This window comes from Cetorhinus maximus, chromosome 3, assembly GCF_964194155.1.
Source record: "Cetorhinus maximus chromosome 3, sCetMax3.hap1.1, whole genome shotgun sequence".
Taxonomy (NCBI): Eukaryota; Metazoa; Chordata; class Chondrichthyes; order Lamniformes; family Cetorhinidae; genus Cetorhinus; species Cetorhinus maximus.
The window spans coordinates 57092108-57109075 of record NC_135881.1 but is presented as its reverse complement, the minus strand read 5'-3'; the positions used below and the strand labels follow the sequence as shown (position 1 = coordinate 57109075).

At 45.8% G+C, this 16968-nt stretch overlaps 1 protein-coding gene across 1 annotated transcript in view; it reads right to left on the bottom strand.

Moving 5' to 3' along the window:
* The window catches only part of cubn (cubilin (intrinsic factor-cobalamin receptor)), a 481327-nt gene that overhangs the window by 134510 nt on the left and 329849 nt on the right, over positions 1 to 16968 (bottom strand). Inside the window, exon 51 of the mRNA XM_078535601.1 lies at positions 13829 to 14016. Within this exon, the coding sequence (XP_078391727.1) occupies positions 13829 to 14016 (188 nt within the window). The remainder of the gene's footprint in view (positions 1 to 13828; positions 14017 to 16968) is intronic.

Here is a 16968-nt window from a genome sequence, read left to right as displayed (position 1 = left end):
TGACAATGGGATCCAGGTTACTGGGGAAGGCTGGAGAATAACCATCATGAGGTTCCAGGAAGATTGGAGGGACCTGAACGCTGACAGGTGGAGGGTCGAAGCTGGTCTCAAAAGAAAAATGTAGCACCACCATCTTAAAACCCTGAAGTTATTGCACAGTTTAAAATTGAAACTGGAAAAGGTTCTGCATAGAAGGGGTCTGAGGCAGTGTGAGAGGAGCCCATGACTGGACTAAGGGGCCCTTTCAGGGGCACCCTCACATGGCTTAGAGTCATAATATTGAAATAGAGTCAGAGCTGAGAGAAAAGAGGAAGACTTCCTTGAGAAAGTGCGATTGGACCCATTGCCTTTTGGTGCGCTTTAACAAGAGACTGCAGGAGTCATTGGCTTCACAATATATTTATTCCATTTGAGCATTAATGGAGAGGTATGTGAGAATGGAAAATGCAGGCAACTATTAAGGAAGCACAGCTGCTGCAAATCTGTCAGATCATCAGTGAAAGCCTCTAATGTGCTTTCTTCAATTGGCATGGATAATGGGACAAAAGGCAGCCAGTCAGTTCTGAAGTGCAAGTTGAGCTTAATCAGTATACCAGATCAGAGATGCAGGAGTGCCTTTGGTAAGGTGGCACATTTCATGAATGTGTCCAAATCTCTTCCAGCCTCTATGGGATTGAGATGTCAAGTATCAGGGTTGGCATACTGGTCGCCTAGATCTGTGAGTTTGCACCTCAGCTGCAAGGCTGTATCAGCGAAAAGCTAGTAGCACAGACACAGCTCTGGGGCATGAAAGTGGCTTTCTATTTGTGAGTGGGAGGTCTACTATACTTGCCCAGTATTCGTTAATCTGTTGCACCTATCAGTCCAAAGGGAGAAGGAGGATTTAATAATGGAGCCTGCACACAATGCTGCCTTCTTGATGGCAGTGATCCGGTTGAGGAGGGGAAGGGCCCGTGCGCCGCCGAGCACAGCTTCGAGGGGAGGTCTGGCGTCCGTGGTCCAGGGGAACCCCAGCAAGACCCAGAGGATGAGGATGTTAGAGCCATCCCACGGAGATGACTCACACGACCAAAGGTCTACCAAAAAGGATGTTCCTATCTGGGGATGAGCGAAAGACTATGCCGGGCACATCTGCACTTATCAAGAGATCTGGCGGATCATATCTGCCACATTCTGCAGGAGAATCTAACACCCCATAGCCTGGGAGGATATTCCCTGCCAGTGCCCCTGAAGGTCACCACCGCACTCAATTTTTTTGCCTGCAGATCATTCCAGGGATCCACAGGTGACCTATGCAGCATCTCACAGTCCTCAGCACATAGATGTATCAAGGAGATGACAGATGCCTTCTACAGTAAGGTTCATCATTATGTGAAGTTCACACTCGATGAAGCTAGCCAGGCTGCTAGATTTCTGAGGCTTGAAGCTATCTCAGGCTCTGTAATATCCAACAGAGGGCACTGGTGAGAAGTGACTGAAGCATTATGTGAGAAGTCATCGCAGCCACCGCGACTCAGGAGGGAATCGAGGAGGACCCAGTGTCAAAGAACGGAATAGCCCCAAACATTACATTGCTGTAGTGTTTCCATCCCTCCCTCCTCCTCAAACCTAAAAAGAGAGGAAGAGGCAGTGCCTTCAGGAGTGCACCAGACCTGCGAGGGACACTCTTCTGAAAGTGGATTTTAAAGAAAAAGCATCTGATTGGTGAGTAAATCCTGGGAGCAGACTCAGAGGGAGGAGCACCGGAGCGGTGAGTATAAATCTAGCTTACCTCGGGGATTCGCGGCCTTGGGTCTAGGGAGCAGACTCAGAGGGAGGAGCACCGGAGCGGTGACCTCGGGGCACAGAGTAACTGAAGCCAAAGCTGAAAAAGTGACGTCACAGGAAAGCTGTGACCTGATTGGTTGGTAGGAAATCTGCACCAAATTTGAAAAAAAAAACACCGCAAAGCTAACTAATAAATTAATTATCTAAGTAGAGATGGCTGGGCAGGTGATGTGCTGTAGCTGGCAGATCCCATTGCGAGCCGCAGTGACCACATCTGCAGCAAGTGTTGGTTGCTGGAGGAACTCTGGCTCAGAATTGATGAGCTGGAGTCCGAGCTCCGGACGCTGCAGCACATCCGGGAGGGGGAGAGTTACCTGGACGCTTTGTTATCAGGAGGTGGTCACACCCGGTAGATTGTCAGTGTGACCACCTCCTGATAACAAAGCGTCCAGGTAACTCTCCCCCTCCCGGATGTGCTGCAGCGTCCGGAGCTCGGACTCCAGCTCATCAATTCTGAGCCAGAGTTCCTCCAGCAACCAACACTTGCTGCAGATGTGGTCACTGCGGCTCGCAATGGGATCTGCCAGCTACAGCACATCACCTGCCCAGCCATCTCTACTTAGATAATTAATTTATTAGTTAGGTCAGTGGTCAGGGTCAGCAGGGTGTGACTGCAAGTGAGGCAGGTAGAGGGATGCTGTGTTCAGGAACAGAGGAGCCTCAGCTCTTAACCTTGTCCAACAGGTACGAGGTACTTGCTCCCTGTGTGGATGAGGAACAGGGCTGTAGGGAGGATGAGCCAGCTGACCACGGCACCTTGGCACAGGAGGCCATTCAAGAGGGGGGAGCAAAAAGACAAGTGGTAGTTGTAGGGGATTCCATAATTAGGGGAATTGATAGCTTCCTTTGTAAACAGGATCGAGAGTCCCACATGGTATGTTGCCTGCCCGGTGCCAGGGTGAGGGACATCTCTGACCGGCTTGAAAGGATATTGGAGAGGGAGGGGGAGGATCCAGTTGTTGTGGTCCACATCGGGACAAATAACATAGGTAAGACTAGGAAAGATGACCTGTTTGGGGATTATCAGGAACTAGGAGCTAAATTAAAGAACAGGTCCTCAAGGGTTATCATATCCGGATTACTACCTGAGCCACGTGCAAATTGGCATAGGGACGTGAGAATAAGGGAAGTAAACATGTGGCTAAAGGAGTGGTGCGGGAAAGAGGGGTTCCATTTCGTGGGGCACTGGCATCAGTATTGGAACAGGAGGGATCTGTACCGTTGGGACGGTCTCCACCTGAACCAATCTGGGGCCAATGTTCTAGCGAAAAGGGTAAATAGGGTGGTCAACAGGCCTTTAAACTAGAAAGTGGGGGGGGAGGGAACGGTAAAACTCCAAGAAGTATGACTAACGGGAAACAAAGCAGCAGGTTAGCGTGTTGGGGGGGGGGTGGATTCAACTTCATGGAAAATTATGAAAAAACTGAAAAGAAAGGAGAGCCCAGGAGAGGCTATTAAAGTCTCCAGAACACAAAATAGGACAGAGTGTTTGGAAACGGCTAGGAATCTAACTTCAAGCACATCAGATAAAGGGACGACAATGAGAAAGGGGACGGGAAATACAGGACTGAAGGTGTTGTATCTGAATGCACGCAGTATACGAAATAAGGTAAATGAGCTTGTGGCGCAGATTGAAATTGGCAGGTATGATGTGGTGGGCATGGCTGCAAGGGGATCAGGACTGGGAGCTAAATATCCAAGGATATACATCCTTATCGAAAAGATAGGCAGGTTGGCAGAGGGGGTGGGGTTGCTTTGTTAGTAAGAAATGAAATTAAATCGATAGCAAGAAATGATGTAGGGTCAGATGATATAGAATCTGTGTGGGTAGAGTTGAGGAACCGCAAAGGTAAAAATACCATAATGGGAGTTATGTACAGGCCTTCGAACAGTAGTCAGGATGTGGGGCACAAGATACACCAGGAGATAGAAAAGGCGTGTAAGAAAGGCAAGGTTACAGTGATCATGGGGGATTTCAATATGCAGGTAGACTGGGAAAATCAGGTTGGTAGTGGATCCCAAGAAAAGGAATTTGTGGAATGTCTACGAGATGACTTTTTGGAGCAGCTTGTGGTGGAGCCCACTAGGGAACAGGCAATTCTAGATTTAGTGATGTGTAATGAGGCAGATTTGATAAGGGAGCTTAAGGTGAAGGAACCCCTTGGCGGAAGTGACCATAATATGATAGAATTTACCCTGCAATTTGAGAGGAAAAATCTGGAATCAGATGTAACGGTACTACAGTTGAATAAAGGCAACTACAGAGGCATGAGGGAGGAGCTGGCCAGAATTGACTGGGAGATGAGCCTAGCAGGAAAGACAGTGGAACAGCAATGGCAGGAGTTTTTGGGAGTAATTGGGAGACACAGCAAAAGTCCATCCCAGGAAGAAGAAGCATACTAAAGGGAGGACAAGGCAACCATGGCTGACAAGGGAAGTCAGGGACGGCATAAAAGCTAAAGGGAAAGCATACAATGCGGCGAAGAGCAGTGGGAAACCAGGGGATTGGGAAGCCTACAAAGACCAACAGAGGACAACTAAAAAAGAAATAAGGAGGGAGAAGATTAAATATGAGGGTAAACTAGCCAGTAATATAAAAGAAGATTGCAAGAGTTCTTTTTTTAGATATATAAAGGGTAAGAGAGAGGCAAAAGTGGACATTGGGCCGCTGGAAAATGACGCTGGAGAAGTAGTAGTGGGGAACAAAGAAATGGCGGAGGAACTGAATAGGTACTTTGCGTCAGTCTTCACAGTAGAAGACACGAGTGACATCCCCAAAGTTCAAGTAGGTAGGGGGGCAGAGGTGAGTATGGTGGCCATTACCAAGGAGAAGGTGCTAGGAAAACTGAAAGATCTGAAGGTGGATAAATCACCTGGACCAGATGGATTACACCCCAGACTTCTGAAGGAGATAGCTGAAGAGATAGTGGAGGCGTTAGTGGTGATCTTTCAGGAATCACTCGAGTCAGGGAGGGTCCCAGAGGACTGGAAAATCGCTAATATAAACCCCCTGTTTAAGAAGGGAGTGAGGCAAAAGACGGGAAATTACAGGCCGATTAGCCTGACCTAGGTTGTTGGTAAGATTTTAGAGTCCATTATTAAGGATGAGATTTCAGAATACTTGGAAGTGCATGGTAAAATAGGGCAAAGTCAAGGGGAGGTCATGCCTGACAAATCTGTTAGAATTCTTTGAGGAGGTAACGAGTAGGTTAGACAAAGGAGAGCCAATGGATGTTATCTACTTGGACTTCCAGAAGGCCTTTGACAAGGTTAGAGGCAAGGTACTAGCATGGATAGAAGATTGGCTGTCTGGCAGGAGGCAGAGAGTGGGGATAAGGGGGTCCTTCTCAGAATGGTAGCCGGTGACTAGTGGAGTTCCGCAGGGGTCAGTGTTGGGACCACAACTTTTCACTTTATACATTAATGATCTAGATGAAGGAACTGAGGGCATCCTGGCTAAGTTTGCAGATGATACAAAGATAGGTGGAGGGACAGGTAGTATTGAGGAGGCGGGGAGGCTGCAGAAGGATTTGGACAGGTTAGGAGAATGGGCAAAGAAGTGGTAGATGGAATACAATGTGGGGAAGTGTGAGGTCATGCACTTTGGTAGGAAGAATAGAGGCATAGACTATTTTCTAAATGGGGAGAGAATTCAGAAATCTGGAGTGCAAAGGGACTTGGGAGTCCTAGTCCAGGATTCTCTTAAGGTTAACTTGCAGGTTGACGCGGTAGTTAGGAAGGCAAATGCAATGTTGGCATTTATTTCGAGAGGACTAGAATATAAAAGCAGGGATGTGCTGCTGAGACTTCATAAGGCTCAGGTCAGACCACATTTAGAATATTGTGAGCAATTTTGGGCCCCGTATCTCAGGAAGGATGTGCTGGCCCTGGAGAGGGTCCAGAGGAGGTTCACGAGAATGATCCCAGGAATGAAAGGCTTAACATATGAGGAACGTTTGCGGAATCTGGGTCTATACTCAATGGAGTTTAGAAGGATGAGGGGGGATCTGATTGAAACTTACAGAATACCGAAAGGCCTGGATAGAGTGGACGTGGGGAAGATGTTTCCATTAGTAGGAGAGACTAGGACCCGAGGGCACAGCCTCAGAGTAAAGGGAAGACCTTTTAGAACAGAGACGAGGAGAAACTTCTTTAGCCAGAATGGTGAATCTATGGAATTCATTGCCACAGAATCTATGGAATTCATTGCCCCTTACCAATCAAGAACCTATCTAGGTTCTTGATTGGTAAGGGGATCAAAGGTTACGGGGAGAAGGCGGGTGAATGGGGTTGAGAAACTTATCAGCCATGATTGAATGGCGGAGCAGACTCAATGGGCCGAATGGCCTAATTTCTGCTCCTATGTCTTATGGTATTCTGGGGGAGTATAGGGTACAATCGATTGCACTCATGCGGCTTTGAGAGCTCCATGGCAACAGCCCCTGAAGTTCATTAATAGGAAAGTGTTCCACTCCCTGAATGTTCAACTGGTCAGCGATCATCAGAAGCATGTCATGCATGTTTGTGCCAAGTACCCTGGGTGTTCCCATGACTCATACATCCTGAGTCACTCCCAGGTGCCTCTCATATTCAAAGGATCTCAGCGATTACAGGGCTGGCTACTTGGGGATAAGGGGTACCCGCTCAAACGTTGGCTCATGACACCTGTGCGTCGTCCTCAGAGGAGAGATACAACATGACACATAGCTCGACACAGTCCATCATTGAGCAGACCATTGGCATCCTGAAGATGTGCTTCCAATGTTTGGACCGCTCAGGCGGGGCTCTGCAGTACTCTACGTAGAGGGTGTCCTGTATAACCGTAGAATATTGCGCCCTTCACAACCTAGCTTAAAAGGGGGTTCCCTTGCCAGAGGGAGACATGGAGGAAGCGGAAAGCACCTCAGACAATGAAGAGCAGGAAGAGCAGGAGCCTGAAGAGGGAGATGAGTGTCAGCTTCCACATGAAGATGACATCGAAGAAGCACAACTTGGAAGACGTAACCGTGCCACACTGATAGCCACAAGGTTCCAGGAGGAGTAAGGTGCAGGCAATGGGACACAGCCACATTCCTTCTGTCCTTAGTGCCAGGCCAGCGTACTGAAAGGTCTTTACAACCAGTAACATCGAGAGGAAGTTAAGCATTCGGACTTGCACCTTCAACCCTAATTGTTGGAAAGCTCAGTGGCGAACCCTGTATCCATGTACTCAGGGAAGCGAAAGTCGACACAACAGCGCAAATGCTCCGTCAAAGGACTTGATTCAGTCGTTGCCACCTTAATGAGAAACTTTTAGCGGATAATGCAATGCGCATATGGTTGGAGACATAACACAAGTGTTGAGTAACAATCGTGACTCAGTTACACTTCACATGAATGTGAGGCTCACAAAGGGAGGTTATCACTGAGTGGGAGCATAGCTCATCCTTGCAATAAGTGGGACGCTTTCAAATGATGAAACTATTTTCATTAGCAGCAAATGTATTTACAAAGATTCATGATATATACAGTGATTGAAGACCCATAACCCAGAAGTGATGTCAAAGTTTCTTAATTTTTCTCACCCTACCAATATGTTTTGGTGCATCCCCGACATCCACAGCAGAGGTGAAGGCAGCCTGCTGACTGCTATGCCCTGTTGCCTTTGATGACTTGGAAGGCGTCCTCTAGAGGGCCAATACCTGGAGGGCCCCAGCCTGCTTTGGCCCTCTTGGCCTGTACATCAGTAGGTGATGGGGTAACAGGCAGAAGGGATTGGGATCGGCGGGACACTCTTGGAGTAGATGGCTCTGGGGTCTCCAGCTGCTGCCCTTCCTCCCTATGTTCCCCCAGGGTCCCTGCCCGACTCCTTGAGGAGAAGGGGCTCTTGGAGGGAGGTCAAGGTGCCTCCCACTGTCTTGCCCAGCCACTGATGAATCCCCCCAATGCCTATAGCGATGGAATGAAGATCCGAGTGCAAATCTGGCAGTGTCTGCTGGACCAAGGTCTCCAAGGCAGCTGCCACCCTTCCCATGGAGACCACAAGGCGTACGTATGTTGGAGCCATGACATCAGGCAGAACGCGGACAGACTGCTCCCTCCTTTGCTCTAGTCTGTTGACTGCCTCTCGAAACTCTACCTGATCTTCTGCGCTGCCAGTCGTTGCATCCCCAGGATGATGGCCGATCCAGAGGCTCATCATCTGACTCAGGCTCAGTGGGTTCCTGATCTCCAGCAGTCTTCTGAGTGCCAGAGACCTGGACTGTCGCTGTCTCCGGCTGCTGTGGAGACGTGTTTGTGAGGTATTCTCCAGAAAGTGAACCTGAGCCTAATCTATAACTATGACCCACCATCGTGTGTGTCTCTGCATTGGCGAAGGGTGCAAGCGAATGCAGTGATGGGTGTTCTTCAAATGTATCCTCATCATCATCCCCTGTGGTGATCTGGGGACTGGGGCTTATGTCGCCTGTGCTGATCTGCCTGGGCCTGCTGCTTTTTGTAAGAGAGAGAAGATAGATTTAGTTCATGAGCAGGCTGAATACAACATTGCATGTCGCTCACTGTGAACGTCAGGATGTGATCAACACATGGAGGGTTCATCTGTACTGGTTTGCTGGGAGAGGCTGACCTTGCCTTCACTACAGGATCGATCTCTGACCTCCCCTGCCAACTCAGTGGCTCCTTCTCAAACTGGGACAGTTCCTGGACATCTGCCGCACCTCCTCCCGTCTGGGATATCACCCTCTGGTTGTGGCCGAGCTTGGCCTGCATGAAGGTAAATGGAAAGGAAGGTGATGAGAAGAGCTGGAGGAGAGGTTGGGAAGCATGCATGCCTGCTGTGTGTGCTGAGCTGTCCCCAGTAAGGGCTGAGGATGGAGTTTGTACAGAATGATAGATGAGATGCTGGTGGTGTTAAAGTGTCTGTGAGACAATCAGTGCTGATGCGTCCCCCACTAAAATTGTGCGAGATCCCTGAGCAGTGTAACCGTTTGAGAGTATGATTCCATTATGAGAGTGAGAGATTCGAGTGACCTGGCAGAGCAGATGAGATCATTCATCCTCTTCCTGTGAGGATGGTGTTCCTCGGGTGGGTGCCTGACGTGCTGACCTCCCTTGCAGCTGCCTCCCAGGCCGGTGAGGTGAGGCTGGTGGGCCTCCTGAAGCTATCCCTTTGGTACAGAACATTCCACGGACAAGGGCCTCAAGGGAGTCATCGCTGAACCAGGGAGCAGATTTTTTCTTGGGTAGAGCCAAATGAAGAAGTTTCCTGCACACAACTGGGCTGCTGAGAGTAACGTGTGTGTTTGGTGACGTTTAAATATGGTGCCCGGACCTTCGACCCCATTGAATGACAGCGGGGCGGACGAATCAGTGCCTGCCCCACCACCTGATTCGGAGAGCTATTTGCCGATGCATAATTAATGAGCTTCCAAGTGCAAAATCAGGTGCGAGTTCCAACCCTGCAGCCCAGCAGAAACTTGCCGCAAAACCCGCCCGCCACTGCGCTTAGTCTCCAAAATGGAAAATTCTGCCCTCCGTGTCTAGGTAACCTCAATGCAGGAAAATGGGTCAGAGTTCTAGGGAACTGCAGGTGGCTGCAAGTCCTATCTCAATGCTACTCCATGGGAAAGCGGGAAATCCAGCCCTTTTTGGTTGTCTTGGTCTTACAATTTATAATTTTTTAAAGCTGACTTTCACTTTTGAGTGATATCCTTGCAAACCCAAATGTAATCAGGTACAGAATCATAGGATACTCTTTACAGTTTCAGACCTATTGCTAACAACTGGTAAATATTTTAAAAAAAATACCTTCTCCTTCTATTATGAGGAAGGAGCTGATTAATATTAAGATGCAGTTCTATGGTTTTCAGAAAGTCTCTGGGACATTGCTTCAGGAACCATGCTTCACATATCATTGTAGGTACTGAGGCCACAAAATCCTGGTAGCCTGCTCTGGGTTCTCTCAGCTGGTGATTCTTTCCCAATATCAGGGGCTTGGGGTCATTTACATTATTCATGCTAGCTGCTAGCATCTACAAGAGTGCATCAAGTGCCAGCCATGGCTCATTTGTTAGCACTCTCACCTGTGTGTCTGGAAATTGTGAATTCAAGGCATGGTCCAGAGATGTGAGATGGCCCATGTGCTTTTGGGGGGGGGCAGAAAACTATGTTTTATGTTGGAGTAATGGCCCCTTTAAGAATTAGCTTTCTTTGGGCGATACGAACATATGAATTAAGAACAGGTGTAGGCCATTCTGCCCCTCAAGCCTGCTCCACCATTCAGTAAGATCATGGCCTCAGCTCCACATTCTGCCTACCCCCGGTAACCTTTGACTCCCTGGTTAGTCAAGAATCCATCTACTTCTACCTTAAAAATATTCAATGACCCTGCCTCCACCGCTCTCCAGGAAATAGAGTTCCAAAGACTGACGACCCTCTAAGAGAGAAAAAAAATTATTTTCATCTCCATCTTAAATGGAAGGCAGCTTATTTTTAAACTGTGTCCCTCGTTCTCGTGTCTCCCACAAGAGAAACACTAGCTTTCAGCATCCATTCTGTCAAGGCCCCTCAGGATCTTATATGTTTCAATAAGATCACCTCTCATTCTTTTGAATTCCAATGGATATAGGCCCAGCCTGTTCAACCTTTCCTCATAGGATAACACCCTCATCCCAGTTATTTATCGAGTGAACTTTCTCTGAATTGCTTCTAACGCATTTATATTCCTTGCTAAATAAGGAGACCAAAACTATACATGGTACTCTAGATGGTCCTACCAACATCTTGTGCTACTGTTGCAAAACATCCGATCCCCTTGCAATAAACAAAAACATTTCATTTGCCTTCCTAATCATTTGCTGTACCTGCATACTAACTTTTTCTGATTCATGTATCAGGACACCTAGGTCCCTCTGCACCACCGAGTATTGCAATTTCTCGCCATTTAAATAATTTGCTGCTTTTCTATTCTTCCTGCCAAAGTGGACACATTCATATTTTCCCACATTATATTCTGCCAAATTTTTGCCTACTCACTTAACCTATCTATGACCCTTTGCAGGCTCCTTATGCCCTCTTCACAACTTACTTTCCTGCCTATCTTTGTGCCATCAGCAAATTTAGCAACCACACATTCTATCCCTTCATCCAAGTTATTGATATAAATTGTAAATAGTTGAGGCTCCAGCACTGATACCTGTGGCACTCCACTCATCACATCTTGCCAACCTGAAAATGATCCATGCTAATATATTACCCCCTACACCATGAGCTCTTATTTTGCGCTGTAACCTTTGATGTGAAACCTTTTCAAATGCCTTCTGGAAATCTAAGTTCAACACATCTACAGGTTCCCCTTTATTGCTTGTTATTTCCTCAAAGAACTCCAATAAATTACCAAATATGATTTCCCTTTCACAAAACCATGTTGACTCTGCCTGATTGCATTGAGATGTTCTAAGTGTCCCGCTATAACCTCCTTAAAAATAGATTCCAGAAATATCCTTAAAACAGATGTTAAGCTAATTGGCCTGTAGCTTCCTGCTTTCTATCTCCCTCCTTTCTTGAATAAAGGAGTCACATTCGCTATTTTCCATTCTGATGGGACCTTTCTAGAATCTAGGGAATTTTGGAAAACTAAAACCAATGCATCTACTATTTCAGCGGCCACTTCTTTTAAGACCTCAGGATGAAGTCCATCCTGGGGACTTGTCAGCTTTTACTTCTAATAATTTTCTCAGTAGCCTTTCCCTGGTGGTTGTAATTGTTTAAAGTTCTTCCTTTCCTTTCACCTCCTGATTCACAATTATTTCTAGGATGTTATTTGTATCCTCTATAGTGAAGTCAGACACAAAATATCTGTTCAATTCATCTGCTATTTCCTTATTTTCTATTATTAATTCCCCATACTCACTCTCGAGAGGACCAACGCTCACTTTACTTACTCTTTTCCTTTTTAAATACCTGTTGAAACTCATACTATCTTTTTTTATATTTCTAGCTAGCTTTCCCTCTTACTCTAATTTACTTCTCCTTCTTAATCTTTTAGTCATTCTTTGCTGTTCTTTATATTCTGTCCAATCTTCTGACCTGCCACTCATCTTTGTGGAATTATACACTCTTTCTTTCATTTGATACTATCTTTAACTTCCTTAGTTAGACACAAATGGTGCATCCTTCCCTTAGATTCTTTCTTTCTCACTGGAAAGCATCTTTTCTGAGTATTATGAAATATCCCCTTAAATGTTTGCCACTGCATTTCTACTGACTTCTCCCTTAATCTAATTCCCCAGTGCACTCTAGTCAGCCCTGTCTTCATGCCTTCATAATTGCCCTTGTTTAGGTTTAAAACACTAGTCTTAGATCCACTCCTCTCTTCCTCAAATTGAATGTACAATTCAATCACATTGTAATCACTGCTACCTTTGGCACCTTCACTCTGAGGCCATTAATTAATCTTGTCTCATTGTACATTACCAGAACCAGTGTGATTTCTGGTAAAGCACCTTGTTTCTATTAAAAAATCATGTGACCAAGTTACCTAGGAGATAAAAAATAGAATAGCAAAGGGTCAGGAAGTTAATTATAGGGGTGAGTAGATTGTGAATGTGGTCTCAAGCAGTGTTTTACTTTTAGTTTAGAACAAGCTTGCTGCTGGAAACATCTCTTTCAAACAGAGTTCATTTGAAATTTTGTGTGCTAGCTAAACGGGGGTAGAAGCCATGATAATGGAAGGACTCTGCTAACAATGAGTTGAACTTCTAGCTGTGAAGAGAGAGAGAGAAAGAGAATTTTAGATGCAAGACTCTGGGGTTAAAGAATAATAGAACCAGGAGAGTTCTGACCCAAGCTTAAGACGCTAGCGACGCCTGTGTTCAACTCGGAGTCCATGGGATTGTTGGAGGAATTTGAAGGGACAACCTTGCCAGAAGTAAACAGAAGGCCCACAAAAATCTCAGCCCTTATACAAATCTTTGAAACAGTCGTCAGACCAAGTGGTGAATCTTCCAATTACTGATAAGTATCTGACTTGAGTTTTGGGGGTATAATTCAAATAGGTGTAGAAGAAGAGTTAAGGATTTTGGTTTAAAGTGTAAATAACTGTGTTCCTTGTACTTTTAATATATGTAATGTAACTGTCTATTTAAGGTGTAGTGTAATTATTAGAATTCATGTTCTTCAGTTTTAAAGTCCCAATTTTAGCTTTCTACAGATGATGAGAATGGGGTGGGAAAGGAGTTCAGATCACAGCTTTTTCCACTCACCATCTTCCCAGCATGCCATGTGCCATTTTAGCAGGTACATTTTGATCAATTTAAGGCCTTTGATAAGATACAAATATCGAGGCCTGATAACATCAATCAAACCCCAGTGGTATTTTAGCTTCATATAGTAAGGTTGGTGCCAATCCAATGCTGAGGAATAGCAGCTGGCCGAGAAGAGGGCAGAGACGTTAAGTGATTTTTCTTGTTTTAAAGTTGTCTTCTCTGGATTTCACAAAGAAACTTAGGATCTCCCCAAGCTGGGATTCCTTCCCCCAACTGCCTACTATTCCTTTCTTCTACTTACCTGACTGCCAGAGACCACCCCATAGCTCCCCAGTTGAGGCCTCCTGCCATGTTGGCACAGCCTCTGCCCCCCCAGCCTCATCATTGCTGTTAGATTCAGGTAGAAATCAAGCTAGATGAAATTAGATAATTCCCAATGGTTAAAATGTCCTAGGTCTCATGTTGGTAAGCCAGGATGAGCTTGTACCTCACTCCACTAACACCACACTCATTACTTGCCCCAAGTTAATGTTCCTTGTGATGCTGAGGACAGTAAAAGCACCCCTATTGCCATGTCGACAGAATTTAGCTAAATCAACGCAAACCATGACTTGGACCTGGGACCTTGTGGATCTGTACAGCTCAATGCAACAATAGGCGGTACAGTTAGGGACTGAACATGGTGGAGTGGGGGGAGATTGAATTATTTATTTTTAATCCTTTCACTCTAATAAACAAACATTTATGGCACTAACCTTAACATAGCTGGTCTCACAGTTATCAGTGCCATCTGGAACCTGGAAATTCTTGTCAAAAGTAATTTCAAGGTGTTTGCTTTCGTGGGTTATAATCCTCCAAGTGCATTCACTGTTGTCAGGAAAATTCTGTGGCCAGTTTGGTGATTTGAAAGAGCCGCTGTCCACATGGAGAATACCACCGCAGGCTAAAAGAAAGGAAATATATTTGTATTTAGGATTGCCAAAGCTCAAAAGTTTGATTATAAAACCTGCAGAGGACCTATTAACTTCATAAGCAAAATACTGAGAATGCTGGAAATCTGAAATTAAAACAGAAAATGCTGGAAATGCTACAGGTCAGGTGGCATCTGTAGAGAGGGAAACAGAATTAATATCTTAGGTTGATGAACTCTTATCAGAACTGGAAGAAGCTAAGAGATTTAACAGTTTCTAAGCTATGGAAGAGTCAGAGAAAGGGTCGGGGTGGTTGGGGAGAGGAAAGAACAAAAGAGGAAGAAGGTCTGTGATAGGGCGAAGAACAGGAGTGATTAAATGACAGAAGGGGTGATGGTGCAAGGCAAAAGGGGTGGTAATGGAACCAGTAACGAAATGCAAACTAATTCCAGAGGAGGCGTGCATGATAACAGCAGAACCATAACCAGCACATGCTGTCCCTGAAAACAGGAACACTGGTGAGGATACAAAATTGTAGAACTCAATATTGAGATCAAAAGGCTGCAAAGTACCTAACTGAAAGGTGAGGTGTTGTTCCTTGAGCATGTGTTGAGATTCATTGGAATAGGCTTCAAAGGGCATTATCCCCATTGTTATTGCTAATTAGCTGAAGGGAGTTGCTACATTTTGTGTATTTACCACATGCACGATTTTCCAGCACACATTAATAGGATCCTAACATTTAAAAACAAGCAATATCACTAGAGAAAAAGTACTAGGAAAACTAATGAGACTAAAGGCCGACAAGTAGCCAGACCTGATGGCCTGCATCTTAGGGTCTTAAATAAGTGGCTGCAGAGATAGTGAATGCATTGGCTGTAATCTTCCAAAATTCCCTAGATTCTGGAAAGGATGCAGCAGATTAGAAAACCTCAAATGTAAGGTGCCACACAAATGGTATTACACAAAGTAAGATTCATGATATTGGGGGTAATATATTAGCATAGACAGAGGATTGGCTGATGCACAGGAAACAGGGAGTCAGAATCTGGGATTCCTGACCCCAATCCTGGGGTTTCCAATTTTCAGGATTGCCTATTAAGGGTGCGGGCTGGTTCAGGTTTTGAGCCTGCGCCCTGCACCGCTGACCTGGCCAGCTCCATTGCTGGGATAGGCATGTCCTAGTCCTCTGCAATTTTCATGTAGTTGGGCCAGGTTTTCAAAGACTTGTGGTTCATGGCACCGCAGAGGTGGCGTAAATCATAGTCTGCATGAGGGAACCTTTTTAAAGGCCTTTCATATGCACATGTATGACCCCCAACCACCCTATATGACCTCTCATGCCAAGGTATGCCCCCTACCTACTCTCTATGCCCCTCATGCCTCCATTCCAAGCCTTGCCACTTCCATGCCCATTCATTCGCTATACATGAAACAATGAACCTTATAGTGACATAGGATGTGTAACAAAAACTTTAAAAAAGGTCATTCGTTGATAACTTTCCACTTTCTTAAAAAAAAACTCCATTTTACTACAGGCCAATAAAAATGTTAATTATCCAGACCCTTTATCATACTAATAGCTGAAACTGCAAGGACTTTAAACCTCTTTATTGTGTGTAAATAAACATTGTGAACTTGACAGAATCAGAGAGTCAGAGCTGTCAATAAATCAATGTTTTCCCTGGGGCTCAGCTCTTTCTACACTCTAATGGATTTCTGGGCTCTCAACCAAGCTTCATTATGCATTCTTGGCTGAGAGCATACTTTGGCATGGGGCGGGGTGCATGAGGGACTATGGGGTTGGGTGGGTAGGCATATGTTGGCCTGGGGGGCCTGAGGGGCCATAGGGAATGGATTTTGAAGCATACCTTGGCATGGGGAGGCATGAGGGGGCATAGGGGTGAGTGAGGGGCATGGTTTGGCAGGGCAGGCATGTGGGATATAGGGATTATGTGGGAGGTGATGGGGTGTGTGGCTTGAGAGCTAGAGGGCCTTATTTTTCTCATTATAACTGAGGCAAAGTCCCACAGCACTGAGGCAAGCTTGTTAAATAGCGGCGCTCAGTAACCAGCAGTCCCTGTGGTTGGCTGCCTCCAACCTTTCTCCTAGGTCAGTTGGCCCGACTGCAGCTCGCACCACTTGACCACCACCTGCACCACCACCCTCCCGCCAACGCCCACCACCACTACCACCACCCAATAAACACACACACACACACAGACACATTCAGCAGATGGGACATCGGCTGGGATTTTCCAGCCTCGTCGCGGGCAGGACCTGCCGCAGGTGAGGTGGCGCTCCAGCCAGAAGTCCATTGACTTGTGGAAGGACAAGAAGATTGCAGCAGCGGGCGGGTGTGGAAAATCCCACCCATCATGTGGGAAAATGTGAGGTTATCCATTTTGGTAGGAAGAATAAAAAAGCAGAATATTATTTAAAGAGAGAGAGGTAATAGAATGTTGCTCTACAGAGGAACCTGGGTGTCCTCGTACATGAATCACAAACATTAGCTTCTAGGTACAGCAAGTAATTGGGGAGGCAAATGGAATATTATTCTTTATTGTAAGTGGGGTGGGGTATATAAGTAAAGAAGTCTCATTACAACTGAACAGGGTATTAGTGAGATCACACCTGGAGTACAGTGTACAGCTTTGGCCTCCTTATTGAAGGAGTGATATACTTGCATTGGAGGCAGTTCAGAGAAGGCTCACTAGTTGATTCTTAGGATGAAGAAGTTGTCTTATGAGATAAGGTTAAGCAGGTTGGGTACATCCTCATTAGAGTTTAGACGAATGAGAGGTAATCTTATTGAAACATGTAAGATTGTAAAGGGGATTGACAGGCTAGATGCTGAGAGGATTTTTCCCTTTGTTGGGGAATCTAGAACTGGTAACAGTTTCAGAATAAGGGGTCTCCCATTTAAAATGGATATGAGGAGAAATTTCTTCTCTGAGGGTCATTAATCTTTGGAATTCTCTACC